Below are 15786 nucleotides of genomic sequence, written 5' to 3'. Positions count from 1 at the left end.
GCCTGTCATTAATTGAAATAAATCTAAAATTTGTCAAAATGTCACAAAAATATGTTGACTCCATTTGATTTTTTTGAGATTTTCTAACTGCTCTGCCATAACCTCTTCTAACAGATTCCACAATTTTCCCTACTACAAATGTTGGCTAACTGACGTATAGTTTCCTGCTGTCTCGTTTTGTTAAATAGAAGATTCACAGTTGTTATTTTCCAATCCTACTGGGACTTAGAGTCATAGAGATGTCCAGCACAGAAACAGACCCTTCGGTCCACCTCATCCATGTCGACCAGATATGCCAACCCAATCTGTCCTACCTGCCAGCACCTGGCCCATATCCCTCCAAGCTGAAAATGTGTTGCTGGAAAAGCACAGCAGGTCAGGCAGCATCCAAGGAACAGGAGAATCGACGTTTCGGGCATGAGCCCTTCTTCAGGAATGAGGAAAGTCCTGAAGAAGGGCTCGTACCCAAAACGTTGATTCTCCTGTTCCTTGGATGCTGCCTGACCTGCTGTGCTTTTCCAGCAACACATTTTCAGCTCTGATCTCCAGCATCTGCAGTCCTCACTTTCTCCTTCATATCCCTCCAAACCCTTCCTATTCATATACTGATCCAGATGCCTTTTTAAATGATGCAATTGTGCTAGCCTCCACCACTTCCTCATTCCATACACATAGCACCTTCTGCGTGAAAAAGGTGCCCCTTAGGTGTCTTTTATATCTTTTCCCCTCTCACCCTAAACCTATGCCCTCTTGTTCTGGACTCCCCCACACCAGGGAAAAGATTGCCTATTTATCCTATCCATGTCCCTCAAGATTTTGTAAACCTGTATAAGGTCTCCCCTCAGCCTCCGACGCTCCAGGGAAAACAGCCCTAGCCTATTCGACCTCTCCCTATAGCTCAAATCCTCCAACCCTGGCAACATCCTTGTAGATCTTTTCTGACTTCTTCAGAATCTAGGGAATTTTGGGAAATTAAATCCAATGTCTACTATCTCAACAGCCTTTTTTAAAAAGATATTAGGATGCTGTCCAACAGAACCTGGAGGCTTGTCAGCCAATAGTTCTAATCATTTTTGCAGCACCCTTTCCAGCCCATTATTTATCTCTCCTGTAATGAAGACAGACTGAAAACATCTGTTCAATTCATTTGTAATGTCCTTATTTTCCAATACTGTGGCTCTAGTCTCTTTTTAGAGGACTAATGCTCACTTTAGATTTGTTTAAATCTCCCTTTTAAATGCTTGTAGAAACTCTTTATCTTTGTTAATATTGCTATCTCATCCTGTTTAACTACGTTGCTGCAATACATTGTAAAGATGGTGTCTATTTTTATGAATTTTGATTGTGGACTGAAATGAGGAATGTAAGAGTCAGTCATTCAACGCCATTAATGTGCTCCACCATTCAATGATGTCATGGCTGATCTGCAACCTAACTCCAAAAACCTGCCTTTGGACCCACCCCATTATACTTTTGCATAACAAAAACAAAACCTGTCTCAAATCTAAAATTAACAACTGATTCAGTATTCTCTGCCATTTGTGAAAGAGTTCTAAACTTTCACCAATTTTTGTGTGTAGAAGTGCTTTCTAACATCTCTCCAGAACAGTATAGCCCTAATTTTCAGACTCTGTCCCCTAGTTCTAGAATCATCATCAAGTGGAAATAGTTTATCTAATCTATCTTTTCTTGGTAATATTTTGAAGACTTCAATCGTATCATCCTTAACCTTCTAAATTCGAGAGAAAACAGGTCTAATTTGTATAATCTCTCTTCTGTGAGTTCGATTCCAGGCTTGGTTGACTGTCTGTGTGGCGTTTGCACATTCTCCCTGTGTCTGTGGGTTTCCTCCAGGTGCTCTGGTTTCCTCCCACAATCCAAAGATGTGCAGGTTAGGTGGATTGGCTGTGCTAAATTGTCATAGTGTTCAGGGATGTGTAGGTTAGTTGCACTAGTCAGGGGTAAATATAGGATAACAGGGTAGAGGAATGGGTCTGGATGGGATACTCTTCAGAGGTTGGTGTGGACTTGTTGGGTTGAAAGGCCTGTTTCCACACTGTAGGAATTCTATATTAATTTAAATCCTGACGTCCAGGTATCATTCTTATAAACCTATGTTGTACTTTCTAAAGTCTGGTGCTCAAATCTGCTCAAGTACTCCAAGTGGACTCTAATCAGAGAATTCTATAACTGCTGCAAACTACTGTGTCCTTGTAATTCAGTTCTCTAGATATAACAATAAGCATTCCATCAGCTTTCTTGCTTCTCTTCTGCACCAGTTTGTGATATTTTCAAGAGCTATGCATGTGTACCCCAAGTCTCTATGGACATCCTCTGTATTTAATCTCATACTATCTAGAAAGCACCCTGATCTATCCTTTTCAGTCCAAAATGGATAACCTCACAGTTGCTTCCATTGACCTCCATTGACTACAATTTTGCCCATTCACTTGGTTTATCAATATCCCTTTATAATTTAATGCTATCATCTACACTGTCTACAGTACCACCTATCTTTGTGTCATTAGCAAACATGGATATAAGACTTTGTGCCATTATTCAAGTTGTTAGTAAATAACATGAATAATTAAGACCCTTACACAGATCTGTGTGTCCTCACTGGTCACATCCTGCCAATTTGAGTACCTACCCATCATCCCTACTTTGTCACCTGCCACTCAGTCAATATCCTAGCTATATCAGTAATTTGCCCTCAATTTCATGAACTTCTACGTCAGATAACAGTCTCTTATGTGGGACCTTATATGAATTTCCGGAAGGCATTTGATTTAAAAACCATAGACCACCACTTGAAGTCACCTCTTCAAAACATTCAATAAGATTTGTCAGGCATGACTCCCTTTTTGAATCCTGGCTGACTTGCCCTGATGAACTGAAAATTTTCAAAGTGTTCAATTACCCCATCCTTACCACAGATGTTAGGTTAGTTAGTTTGTATTTCCCTGATTTTCCTTTTTCACCTTTCTTTAAAAGCGGTATGACATGAGAATAGAACTGTTTTAAAAACAAAGGTTTGCTGAAGGATTACTGTGTTTTTTTAAAGCAAATAACCTGACACTCATTTTAAGCACTCTTTATACAGCTACTGGTTCTTGCAGTATGAGGAGAATGTGCAGATGATCAGGAATCAACAATGTGTATCCACAGAGATTCATTTGGCAACAAGTAGCTGATTGATAACTGGTCACTAGTCCACAGACCAATGACCAAGAGCTTCTGCCTTCCAACAGCTATGTGATTGGTTCTCCAGTAGCGAAGAGCCTGGGGCTGTGAACAATATAGACAGAAGCCATCTAATCTCCACCAGCTCAGGATTTGTGATCTCTGCAGTAAAAGCTGCTTCAAGCCTGATGAAAACCATTTTATTTCTTCCATCAGCTGCTGTAGGCTGAGACAAGTAATTAATAAGTCAGAGACCATTTTGTAATTGAGTCAGCCACTCTAAACTTCCTGCAGGTCGTTGTAAGCATCTGGGGAAGGAAGACTGCATTCTAATCAGGGCAAAAGTGATCTCAGCAGATCCTGTGAGCAGGGACCACTAAACTGCTACCCAGTTTTACCCTCTACTCATAACCTTTTTTTTTTGCTATATTTGTAAGGCAGGTTTTATGGGGATTATAGTTTTAACTAGTAGAATTATATGAGCGATTGTTCATATTATTTACCTGTAGCTAGAGTTTATTCCCTTGTAATAAATAGTAATTCCTTTTGAGTATAGAAACCTGGTCAGTGATCTCTGTCAACCTCAATCCAGAAATCCAGTAAATTAGGGAATTTTACGTTTTAAATATTTGACTTTATGGTGATTCCCAGAGTAATGGGACTTTATTTCTAGCACAGTATCCTAGTGAGGCTTAACGATGTGATTTTAAATCTAAATAAAAAATAATCTAAATTCCATGTTCTAATTAAAGCTATTTTGACCACTAAGAATTTCTAACTTCTTGTTTTTGTCTCAAGAGATAAACATCATGGATATTCTCAACACACCATCCATGATTAATCCAAAACTGGATTACTATCGTACTCCAGGCCAGATCTTGTCTCTCATCAGTTCTTTGAGCTTTGTAAGTACTGATTCTGCTATGGAGTACTGTAAAAGGTGTTGATTCTTATTTCAATTGTGATATTCCAATATAAGGTCTTTTATATAAGTTCTGAGAATTAATTGCCATTTTTCTTAGGTTTGATTCTTGCTTGAAGATTATAATTTAAGTCTTCTTTACAGTAATGAAAGCACAAAATATTAGGAAATAGATAGTTAACATCTGACCAGAAAACTGCTTAAGATTTGGTGAAGTAAAACTGTATTAGAATACACTCAACTGCTTGTTTACCTTGTTTCTTTTTAAGTTTACATATGACACTGGAATAAAACACCTGCAATAATATTGTCAACTCTGTGCACTTTCAGTATTTGGGACGTTAAAGCACTTTTCTTTTCACTTTTTACAATAGTGCAAGGCTGAAGGAGTATTTTGTCAAAAACCTGTCTTTCAGATACAATATTAGACTGCACTGTCATTCTGTCATTGGTTGGAGCAAGAATAGATGGAGGTGCTGTGGCCAAAATTTATAACTGAACCTACATCAATAAAATTGTCTTTTCATTGTTTCATTGGTGTTTCTGAAACATCACTGTGTGTGCAATGCCTGCTTTGTTTTCTTCCGCTCCAACCATCTCCATATTTTCGAAATGCTTAATTGTCTGAAATACACGGAAGGTTCTGAAAAACCAAATATAGATGCATGTTTGTTTGTTGTTTCCATGTGTTACACTTAGCAGAACTACAATTAATTTCTGAACTAAAATAATATTGTGTGTGTGTGTAGTTTGTCAGCCTCAAAAATCAAAAATATTAAAGATGCTGGATATCTGAAATAAAAGCAGAAAGTACTGGAGACACTCGGTTCCAAAAAAAAGAGTCAAACTGGACTTGAAGTGCAAACTCAGTTTCTCCACAGATGCTGCCAGATCTGCTGAGTTTCTCTGGCACACTGTTTTTAGGGTTTGACCATTTTAATAGTTTAATGTGTTGAAAACATTCTGAAAGTCGAACATTTCCTGTCCTTAAATATCTTACTGTTTTTGCCACTTCTCAGTCACACTACATAGTCATCCTTTATTGTTGTTTGATTTGTAATAAGTAAATCCAGACTTTCTCTTGTATTGAATAGCCTGTCCATGTGTTAGAATCAATCTCTGACCACCATCAACTCCAGCAAACCACCACGTACAGCTCCTGTTAATCATAAAGAACATGATTACTCATGCTGATTTAATCTGACACATGCAAGTTATGAGGCCCAATGTTTTACATGCAGATTTTCCTTTGATTTCTGCTTTTTTGCTGCTGTCTAGCCGACTCTTGTCGATAACTATAACTGAGCAACCATCAAGTCGTGTCACTTGCAAGTCCTTTCAACTCTCCTCTTCAATACTACTATCTTATTACATCATGTATTCCTCTTCACCCACTCCTTCCCATTTCAGTTCCTTCTCTTGAGCATTCATCTTTACTTCAACTCAGCCTTCATAGCCATAAACCCTTCTCAAGTATTTGCATTTGCCCTAAACTTTCACCACTTGACTGCTCAACCTAAGCTCCTACAGAACTGTAATTTGTTCAGTATAATTTCTCTGCATGGCTTAGTGAGTAGTAGCTTGTCTCTTTAGTCATAGGATTTAGGATTCAAGTTCCATTCTCGCATAAAAATTAAGGCCTGTGCTCCTATTTGAAGTATCCTGGGAGTTTTGCTGATGTGATGGATCTGTAGAACTACTTGTAGATCAGATCCAAGAGTTGAATATGTTGGGGGACCAGGAACCATTTAAAATGAGGTTGGGAATGGTATGTGGGTGGTGCCGAATTGCAGGACTGATTGTAGGGAAACTAAGGTATTTGTTGGTAAATGTCATATTTTAGGCAGTTGAGTGTTTTATTAAGTGACATGGAATTGTAGGTTTAAAAAAAATAAACTCCCAAGAGGTGATGACAAATCTATAAACACCTCAAGTTGAGTGTTCAGTGTTCATCTTAAAAAGGCGATCACTTATTCTTGAACTACGTCATATGGTTTTAGTTATCACCATGCCTAACAAGGTAGCATCCTCCCAGTCGGCACCTATCCACTCACCTCAAGATCTTCTATCTTTAATTCTTCTAAACTCAAATAATATAGGCCTAATCTTTGTTTCATGCATTACAAGACCCTCTTCCCATCCTACTTCATTTCAACTCATTGTACTTTTGTTCTGTGAAGGAAAGGAGGTCGAAGAGAAATGCAAACAAGGTGAGTAACTTTAATTTAGGCTATTTACTCAGGATAAATACTGACATAGACAAATTGGGCATGATTAACTATTTTCATTTTGTAACTTCTGTATCCGTTTACTGTCACGCCATTCACCTTCATTCTTCAGCTAGTGTCATAAAGCCATATAGCACGGAAACAGATTCTTCAGTCCAACTCATCCGTGCTGACCACATTTCCCAAATTAAACTCATCCTACTTGTCTGTGTTTGGCCCATATCACTCTAAACCTTTCCTATTCATGAATCAATCCAAATGTCTATTAAATGTTTTAACTGTACCTGCTTCTATCATTTCCTCTGGCAGTTAATTCCTCATGTGAACTACCTTCTGTGTAGAAAAATTTCCCCCAGGTCTCTTTTAAATCTTTTTCCTCTTACCTTAAAAACATACCTCATAGCTTTGAACTTCCCCACTATAGGCAAAAGACCTTTGCTATTCACTTTATCTATGCTCTTCGTGACCTTATGAACATCAATAAGGTCACTCTTCAATCTCCTGCATTCCAATGAAAAAAGTCCCAGCCTCTCCTTGTAGCTCAAACCCTCCAGTCCTGGCAACATCTTTGTTAATCTTTTCTGAACCTTCTCCAATTTAATAGTGTCCTTTCCAGAGGAGGGTGATCAGAGCAGTACATAGTACTCCAAAAATGGCCTCACCAGCTACTGTACAACCTCAACATCACAAATCCTGTACTCAATGGTCTGAGTGTGAAGGCAAGTTTACACTAGTTTATACCATTTGAATAAAAAAACTTCCATGGCATTTGTGCATCACTGTGCATTCCCCATCTCGAATTGCCCTCAAATTCAGTGTCTTGCTGGACTATTTCAGAAAGCAGTTAAGAGTCAATCAAGTTGCTGGAGATTTGGAGTCTCATGTTGGCCAGATCAGACAAGGATTGCAGATTTCCTTAGAGAACTTTAGCAAACCAAATGGGTTTTTATGATGTTAAACTGACATTCCACTCCAGATTCTCTTTAATTGAATTTAAATTCCACCAGCTGTTGAGATGATACTTTAACACATACAATCATAGTCTTAGCATGTAGACTAATGAAGACTGTATTGCATCTAATGATTTAGTTTTTGTTTGCGAATATTTATTGTAAATTAACAGTAAATTTTGACTGATTTGGTTGAATTGTGACGTCCAAGAGCTGCTTCAAAACAGCCCATGTTAATTTTTAAAAAATGATGACACTATTTTATTTTAAGTTGCTACTTGGTATTAGTTATTCCTGTAAAAGGTAAGAATCTAAGCTGTAAAACCTTCAGGTTTTCCCTTTGTACAGTGAAGTGCTTACGCGTGTCTGACTTTCTATGTAGAACACAGTAGGAGGAAAGACCAAAGATGCGTCGCCAATATTGAGTCCCATGATGCGAAACAACAGCAATCTCTCCTTTGGATCACTTTGTTCTCCTCTGCCTCAGAGTGCCAAAGCATGTGACAAAGAGCATAAGATAAAAGGTTTGACTAATGCAAATAAAGTGAAATATCATGTGTACATACATTTACAATGAAACAATAAATAGTTCCCTAACCCAGATAAATGCCCAGTTTCAGGAGTATACAGTCAGTAGTTCTTTGTCAGATGATGACTGTAAATACCTGGCTGAGAACTAGATGTTATGCTTCATCGATAAGTGAGTAGTTCTGAAGCTGACTGCTAGCAATAAGTATCTCTAGGAAAGCTTTCTAGCTTTGCTGTAGTGAGCTATATGTGCAGTCTAGTATTTATTTTCTAAGAAAGGAAAAGTAATAAACTGCACTCAATTACTATTAAAATAAATGTGGAGCTGCTTTTGTTTGCAACTGTAATATTTATCAACTTTTCATGTCATTATGGTTCTGTGTTTTTATTTGCATACACTTAAAATATGAAATATATTTTATGAATATTACACTTCCTTTTTCTACTGATCAGTAAATTTTACATTTTCCTTCAATAGGTGCTGACAGCTCATCTTGTAGTCCTTCCCTGCCAGTTAGATATCTGACACCAGACTTTGTCCAGTCAAGTAAGAGGTTTGGAGCATCAACTACCAGCAGCCAATCCCACTTGTATCCCTCCAGTATTGAATCAGGGTGTTTAAATAGCCCATTGTGGGAAAAGGAGGTTAGTTTTTTTAACTCCTGTTATTTATGATTAATGTTTCAGTATTTTTCAAGACATGTGAGTGTTGAATATAATATGGTTATTGAAGTTCAGTCCCTCAATGTATCATAGTTAGTTTGCCTAAAGGAACACCTCATGCATCTCAGTTTTGTGATTGAGACAAATTGTAGTTTTCCCCCATTTAGGAACAAAAGCAGGCAATTCATTCATAGAATCATAGTATCCCTACAGTGCCGAAATAGTCAGTTTGACCCATTGAGTCTGTACCAACCTTCTGAAAAGCATCCAGTCAAGACCCACCCCATCCCCATAACCCCACACTGGATTTTTACCATGGCTAACCCACCTAATCTGCACATCCCTGGACACCATTGGGCAATTTTAGCATGGCCGATACATGTAGCCTGTATATCTTTGGACTGCAGGAGGAAACCAGAGCACCGGTTATTTGCAGTGAGTGTGATCACTTATGCTATTCAAAGTCTATTTTGGGATATCAAATTATACTGCAACAGCATAAGAAAGTGGTTAATGCAAAACTGCTCAGAATGTCATTTGACTTTTGATCGTGGGTGCAGAGTGGATGTCTTAAATGAATCGCTATTTTCATGAGAGGGTGTTGTCAATTGAACTTATGAAAATTATTTGGAATTTGGATGAAATCAAAATTTACATTGGTTTAGAGTTGTCAGTTAGTTAATTTGGTTACCAGATGCCTTGATGTTTACAGGCCAATTTGTTTTACCCAGGATTTTATTTTTTAATGATCTCTGCAGGGCTCAGAAGCTGTACAGCTTATTACTGGAGTGATGAACACTGGGACAGCTGTAACAGGGAAGTCAACTGGAAAGAATGGAGATGATAAAGAAAATGTGAGGCTTGCTATTTCTCCAGCTGAGGATGAAACCAGCCCAGAAAATGGGTTCAGTGGAGTCTCTGGGTGCAACCAAATGCGGGCCACCCCTCTTAACAATGTATTGGCCAAGGGCCTTGTCAAAAAATGTCTTTACAAAAATGTGCAAAGGAAAGAAGAGAAATATACTTCACCAATAGCTGAGGTGACCAAAGATGTAGTCAATATATGTCATATACCTAGCCCTTCACCTCCTTGGAGGACTAAAGTAGTGGAAAATTCTGCAAATTTCAACCAAGGTTTATGTCTGACCATCACAGAAGAGACATTTTCTGAAAATTTACATTTTACAGCCTGCCTAAGGGATACTTCACCCAATGCTAGCAAAGAGTACTGTGGGCATAGGTTTCAAGAGGAAAATCAAGATCAGCAACAAAAATCAAAGAGAACCTTTGATCAGGTGGACCAGAGTCCATTTTCAATCAGCTCTCGCAGGAAGAAGTCTAATGCTGAGTATAAACGTGGATGTGAAATACCAGAATTCCAGCCAGTTGTTCACACTGGTTTAACCAGGGAAATACAGGCACTAGGATTAGATCCTGCAGAATCTAGCTGCAAAAGTCCTAATGTAACTAATGGGGATTTCGGAGAGACCATCAGTATATCTGAAAGAATATCTGAGGTTACACCTGTCACTCCTTTAGCGAAGAACCTGTTGAGTGAACTGGATGAACAATGTGAAAAGGAGAATTGTGGGGATGACTTTAATTGTAGTTTTCAGACTGATGAGAATGACAGGAGTCTAAAAAGAAGCTTGAGTATGTATTCAGCCTCTTCAACTCAGGATGTATCTTGCACAGAAAGTCATTCTGAGAAAGCATTAGACACAAGTATCAAAGACACTTCATTTGAGGAGCTCACAATTAAGGATCAAGTGTCTCCACAGTCTTGCCTCCTTGGTAAAATGCTGCCTTTTCCTCAGTGTACAGCTCCAATGCATCAGCTTGTAAATGCTGATAGGAGCCATCATATGGGTCATTCAGCAGAAGGTGGTTATGACCTTCAACCATCATTCCTGGTCAATCCTTTGACTTCATATCAAAACAAGCCTATTGTAGGATTTCGAAGTTATTGTAGTCCAATATATGAATCTGATTTGTCCATACAATCTAGGATGAGTGTTGATTCTGTAGAGAAGATGGATACATCCCTTTGCACTGGGAGCTACCCACGAGCTGCAACACCTTTACCAAGAGCCCAACCATACAGAGTGACAGGGTCATCTCAGGTAATTTATTCTTTGATATAATTATATTGCTGTAACTTATACGTCGAAGACTTGTTTGAGAAGGTTATGTTTAAACAAATCAAATGTAGAATAATGATACTGTATAACGAGCAATTCTTTTTGAATTAAGTTTATTTTAATTTTAAAATGTCTCAATTTCTCTTGGATTATTTCACACTGGTGTGGACAGAACCAAACTGGGAATTGGATAGAATTTGCATTACAGGAAGAAGCCATTTGGCCCAAGTGGATAGTGTTTATGCTCAATATGAGATCTCCCTTTATTGGCATATCATGTCAAGTGCCTTTTGAAATGGGAGGGACAACTATCTGAACTCCTGCAATGTGCTTGTGGGATGTGAGCCCAGGTGACCTGTTTCCTCAACTATTAATGCAATGTTCTTGGAATAAATACAGGGTGCTCCACCTCTTGCACACACATCCAGCAAAAATATATTTCTTTACCTAAAAGATGCATAACTTGTACATATATAGCAAGCTATGACTGTGAAGTTAGTGTATTATTTGCTAACTTTGCAGTTTCGATAATAATTTGCCTGAGTATATAAAAGAGAGATATAAAATACATCAAGCCTTTGGATGAGATCTGTACTCCTGCCTCTTTCACAGTTAGCATTTATTGTACTTGTAATATGTTCTACTTGCTAGTGCATAGCTCATGTTATATTGGCAAATTTAGTCCTGAGAGATACCTTTTTAAAAAATTGTATAGAATTGCGACACTCTGTAAAATGAAACCTCGTTCACTTTTTGCACTTCTGTGTGAAAATGATTGTTCACTTCAAGCTTTATCCCTTAAATCTTAAACAGTGAGAATCTAAACTAAACACTCAAAATAAATAAATCATCATGAGAAAGGGGGAGATAGTTTAATGTTTTACATAGAGTCCTTTGCTAGAAGTTGCAATATTTACATGGTTTGCCGCATAGTTTGGGTACCGTTTTAAAACTTGCTAATTGGTTAATGTTTACCTCACTTCTTTTTTTCACCACCACTACTACTCTCCCTCATTTATCCTCGCTTATTCAGAAGGCATGATGCCCTTACTAAGACAATATACAGATGTTGGGCTTTATTCAAACACCTGTCTCTTCAGCCATTCTTCACATTATACAGAGTGTTGTGACAGTCCCATGGAAGGGACTATGGATGAGTTGAGAGGAAAGCTTGGTTTTATCACTAATAAACTGATTCTTTCCCTCATTTGCCATCCAAGCACATAATAGCTAATTGCAAACTCATCAGAAATGGCTGAACTTGGTTCAGTTTTCCCAATGTAGTACTTTTGCCATTGCTATGAGATCAGCCAAGTTCTACTACAGTACTGGTGAATCGAGTATCCAAGTTGCACTACTGAGCAGCATCAGTAGCTCATGTAAAGACTACATTTCCATCTAGTGGAAAAATCCAGTATTACAGCACTACTTCACAGATGAGCATGATTTTAAATTAGATTTCCTAGTGTTGAAACAGGCCCTTTGGCACAACAGTCCACACTCACCCTCCAAAGAGTAACCCACCCAGACCCATTTCCCTCTGACTAATGCACCTAACACTACGGGCAATTTAGCATGGCCAATTCACCTGACCTGCACATATTTTGGACTGTGGGAGGAAACCGTAGCACCCGGAGGAAACCCATGCAATCACTGGGAGAACGTGCAAACTCCACATTGACAATCGTCCGAAACTGGGACCCTGGCGCTGTGAGGCAGCAGTGCTAATCACTGTACCACCCTTGTTTTGTTCCCTTCAATTGGATTTGATTGGTAACAGGGGTGGACATGTTTCCTCGATAGTGTTCTTTACAGTTAGGGACCTAACTCAAATTTCTGTGGCATTTCACCATTACAAACACTAAACCCAGTCAGAAATAATTTCTTTGGCTAATGCTATATACTTTGCTTCTTCTCTAATGTTTTATTTGCAGGTTACTGTTACAAATGTCTGAAGTAATTGGTTTAATTTTGAATTCCGTGTAGGTGCCTTTGTATTTCATTGCTTGCTTTTGAGAAGTCTACTCATGCTTTATCAGCACTCTACCAACCATTTGGCAGCTAATTTCGCCATAATTCAAGGAAACTGATCAGACTGGACATACGTTTCTGAAGCTGTTAGCAATTTTATAAGCAGTTCTCAACTTTGTTCCTAAAGATACATTTTGTTTTGCCGGTTGACCTAACACATCTCTCATTCCTGTAGAGTCATCGAGTCTCAGAAATATACAGCACAGAAACAGACCCCTCCATCCAGCTCGTTCATGCCGACCAGATGTCCGAAGTTAATCTAGTCCCATTTCCCAGCATTTGGCCCATTTCCCTCAAAACCCTTCAAATTCATGTACCCCTTCAAAGGTCTTTTAAGTGTTGTAATTGTATAAGCCTCCACACTTCCTCTGGCAGCTCATTCCCTACACAGATCACCTTCTGTGTGAAAAAGTTGCCCCTTGGTCCCTCTTAAATATTTCCCCTCTCACCTTAAACTTATGCCCTCTAGTTTTGAAGTTCCTTACTCTGGGGAAAAGACCTTGATTCTTCCCCCTATCCATGATGTTTTGAACGTCTATAAAGGTCACCCCTCAGCCTCTACTACAGGGAATACAGCCCCAGCCTATTCAGTCTCTCCCTATAGCTCAAATCCTCAAAATTGGATGCAGTATTCAAAAGTGGCCTAACCAATGTTCTGTACAGATGCAACATAACCTCCCAACACCTACATACTTGAACTTACTGAATTACTTTGTGTCTAATCCAGTAGAACCTCCCCCTATATTTGCTGACTGCCTACCTTCTCATCAATCAGCTTTTGGTATATTTCACCTCGACTCACTTAGTACCATTGGCATTTAATGACTTTGGACCCTTTTAAAACTGTGTTCAGACATTCATGCATTTAATCTTGGAAATCAAAACATTTATGGGATCTAATGCTTCCTCTAGTTGGTCCTTCAAATAATAATAATTTAATATGCAATTAAATCATAATGACTGAAATTCAGGCAATCCAAAACCTAGTCACAACCAGAATTATCAATCATTCCTGCCACCGGAGTAATAAATCCAATAGAATGATGTGTGAGATGAGCCAAATTCCAGACTGGTACTCTGGAGTAATCAAATTATTTCAGGCTTGTTATGATGACCAGACTAATCAATTGGAGTAGAATTGGACTATGATAGAACCCGAAATCAAGGAGCTCTGGGCAAGCCCTCGCTGAGATCTTCCTGTTATGAACATTCAAATCTACAGTTCTGACTAAACCTATGAGAAAGTTCAAAGGGTATTTCCACCAGAGGGAAAGTGAAGTTGGTACAAGTGTTAAATTGTTGCCCGAAGTAAAACGTAAATGTGGCTAAATGGAAGATTTTGCTATTGAATTTATTGACTATTCTAAAGCACAAGTTGAATGTCTTAGAAAAGTTTGATAAGCAAGTATCCTTTCCAGCAAGGCAGAGGATGTGAATGGCTGCTTATGCTGATGTGGTTCAAGGCAGTTATAGAAGAGACCATATAGTTAGCCTAATCCTGTAAACTAAAAGGAGCCACCTTGGCAAGGGGCCTGGCCCACAAAACCTGCTGCAATTAATAACATAACTGATTTTAAGACAATGGCAGTACCGTGTCCTGTGTGGTAAGCAGTGAAACTACAGCTGCAATGACAGAAGATTGGCTGTGAAATGCTCTCACTGGGTTGTTAATAAGTACGTGCTGAACATTTTTAAAGCAGATAAAACCATACTGGTATCATCAGGATGCAGAGATGGGTTGAGAGGTGGCAGATGGAGTTCAACCTGGATAAATGCGAGGTGATGCATTTTGGAAGGTCGAATTTGAAAGCTGAGTACAGGATTAAGGATAGGATTCTTGGCAGTGTGGAGGAATAGAGGGATCTTGGTGTCCAGGTACATAGATCCCTTAAAATGGCCACCCAAATGGACAGGGTTGTTAAGAAAGCATATGGTGTTTTGGCTTTCATTAACAGGGGTATTGAGTTTTAGAGTCATGAGGTCTTGTTGCAGCTCTATAAAATTTTGGTTAGACTGCACTTGGAATACTGTGTCCGGTTCTGGTCGCCCTATTATCGGAAAGATGTGGATGCTTTGGAGAGGGTTCAGAGGAGGTTTACCAGGATGCTGCCTGGACTGGAGGGCTTATCTTATGAAGAGAGGTTGACTGAGCTCAGACCTTTTCTCATTGGAGAAAAGGAGGAGGAGAGGGGACCTAATTGAGGTATACAAGATAATGAGAGGCATGGATAGAGTCAATAGCCAGAGACTATTTCCCAGGTCGGAAATGGCTAACACGAGGGGTCATAGTTTTAAGCTGGTTGGAGGAAAGTATAGAGGGGATATCAGAGGCAGGTTCTTTACACAGAGAGTTGTGACAGCGCGGAATGCGTTGCCAGCAGCAGTTGTGGAAGCAAGGTCATTGGGGACATTTAAGAGACTGCTGGACATGCATATGGTCACAGAAATTTGAGGGTGCATACATGAGGATCAATGGTTGGTACAACATCGTGGGCTGAAGGGCCTGTTCTGTGCTGTACTGTTCTATGGTCTATCTTTTGCCAGATGGTTCTCTGATGAAAGATGAAATTCATTACGGGAGTAAGTGAAACAAGAAACACATCACTACTAACCCAGCATTGATGGCAGCAAAACAGTGATGCCTCTTGTGATAGGAAAGATCAAGACGATACATTCTTATGCTTTGTGAATATCAAGAAATTGGCTACACTGAACAAGGCTAATATACTATCTCTGGCAATTTTGAGATGTGAGTTAGGAAGGTGGACAAAACAGAGGAAAAGGAACATTATCGTCATTGCAGACAACTGTCCCATACATCCCAACATCACTTGCCTTCGAGCATCAAGCTAATGTTCTTGCCATTCAGTCATATAACCAAACTCTAACAAATAGAACTGAATTCTCAGGTTGTCAAGGCTATTGACAAGCAGGAGAATAAGTAAGAAAATCCCAAATCAAACACTGTAAAACAGTAGATGTGAAAAATGGCTTTATTTTCAATCTATTTCCACTTCCAATTTTGAAAGTATTGGAAGTTGGTTGTGGAAATGACTTGGTCAACTCTTTTCTTGCTCTGTGTGTTGTCTTCAGACAAATGTGATATAATTGATGTCATCAACTCTGTCAAGTGTGTTCCA

The 15786-nt window shown here is 38.9% G+C and overlaps 1 protein-coding gene across 4 annotated transcripts in view; it reads left to right on the top strand.

Annotated features, from left to right (window-relative positions):
* mastl (microtubule associated serine/threonine kinase-like) overlaps positions 1 to 15786 on the top strand; it is a 44352-nt gene that overhangs the window by 15051 nt on the left and 13515 nt on the right. For 2 of the 4 annotated variants that reach the window (XM_072576008.1, XM_072576011.1), the window contains 5 exons: positions 3982 to 4088; positions 6286 to 6315; positions 7666 to 7807; positions 8290 to 8456; positions 9233 to 10597. In XM_072576008.1, coding sequence (XP_072432109.1) covers positions 3982 to 4088; positions 6286 to 6315; positions 7666 to 7807; positions 8290 to 8456; positions 9233 to 10597 — 1811 coding nt within the window. The remainder of the gene's footprint in view (positions 1 to 3981; positions 4089 to 6285; positions 6316 to 7665; positions 7808 to 8289; positions 8457 to 9232; positions 10598 to 15786) is intronic. The other 2 variants (XM_072576012.1, XM_072576010.1) reach the window with 2 other exon arrangements.

This window comes from Chiloscyllium punctatum, chromosome 8 (genome assembly GCF_047496795.1).
Source record: "Chiloscyllium punctatum isolate Juve2018m chromosome 8, sChiPun1.3, whole genome shotgun sequence".
NCBI lineage: Eukaryota > Metazoa > Chordata > Chondrichthyes > Orectolobiformes > Hemiscylliidae > Chiloscyllium > Chiloscyllium punctatum.
The sequence above is the reverse complement of the archived record's forward strand: the minus strand, read 5'-3'. Positions and strand labels throughout refer to the sequence as shown.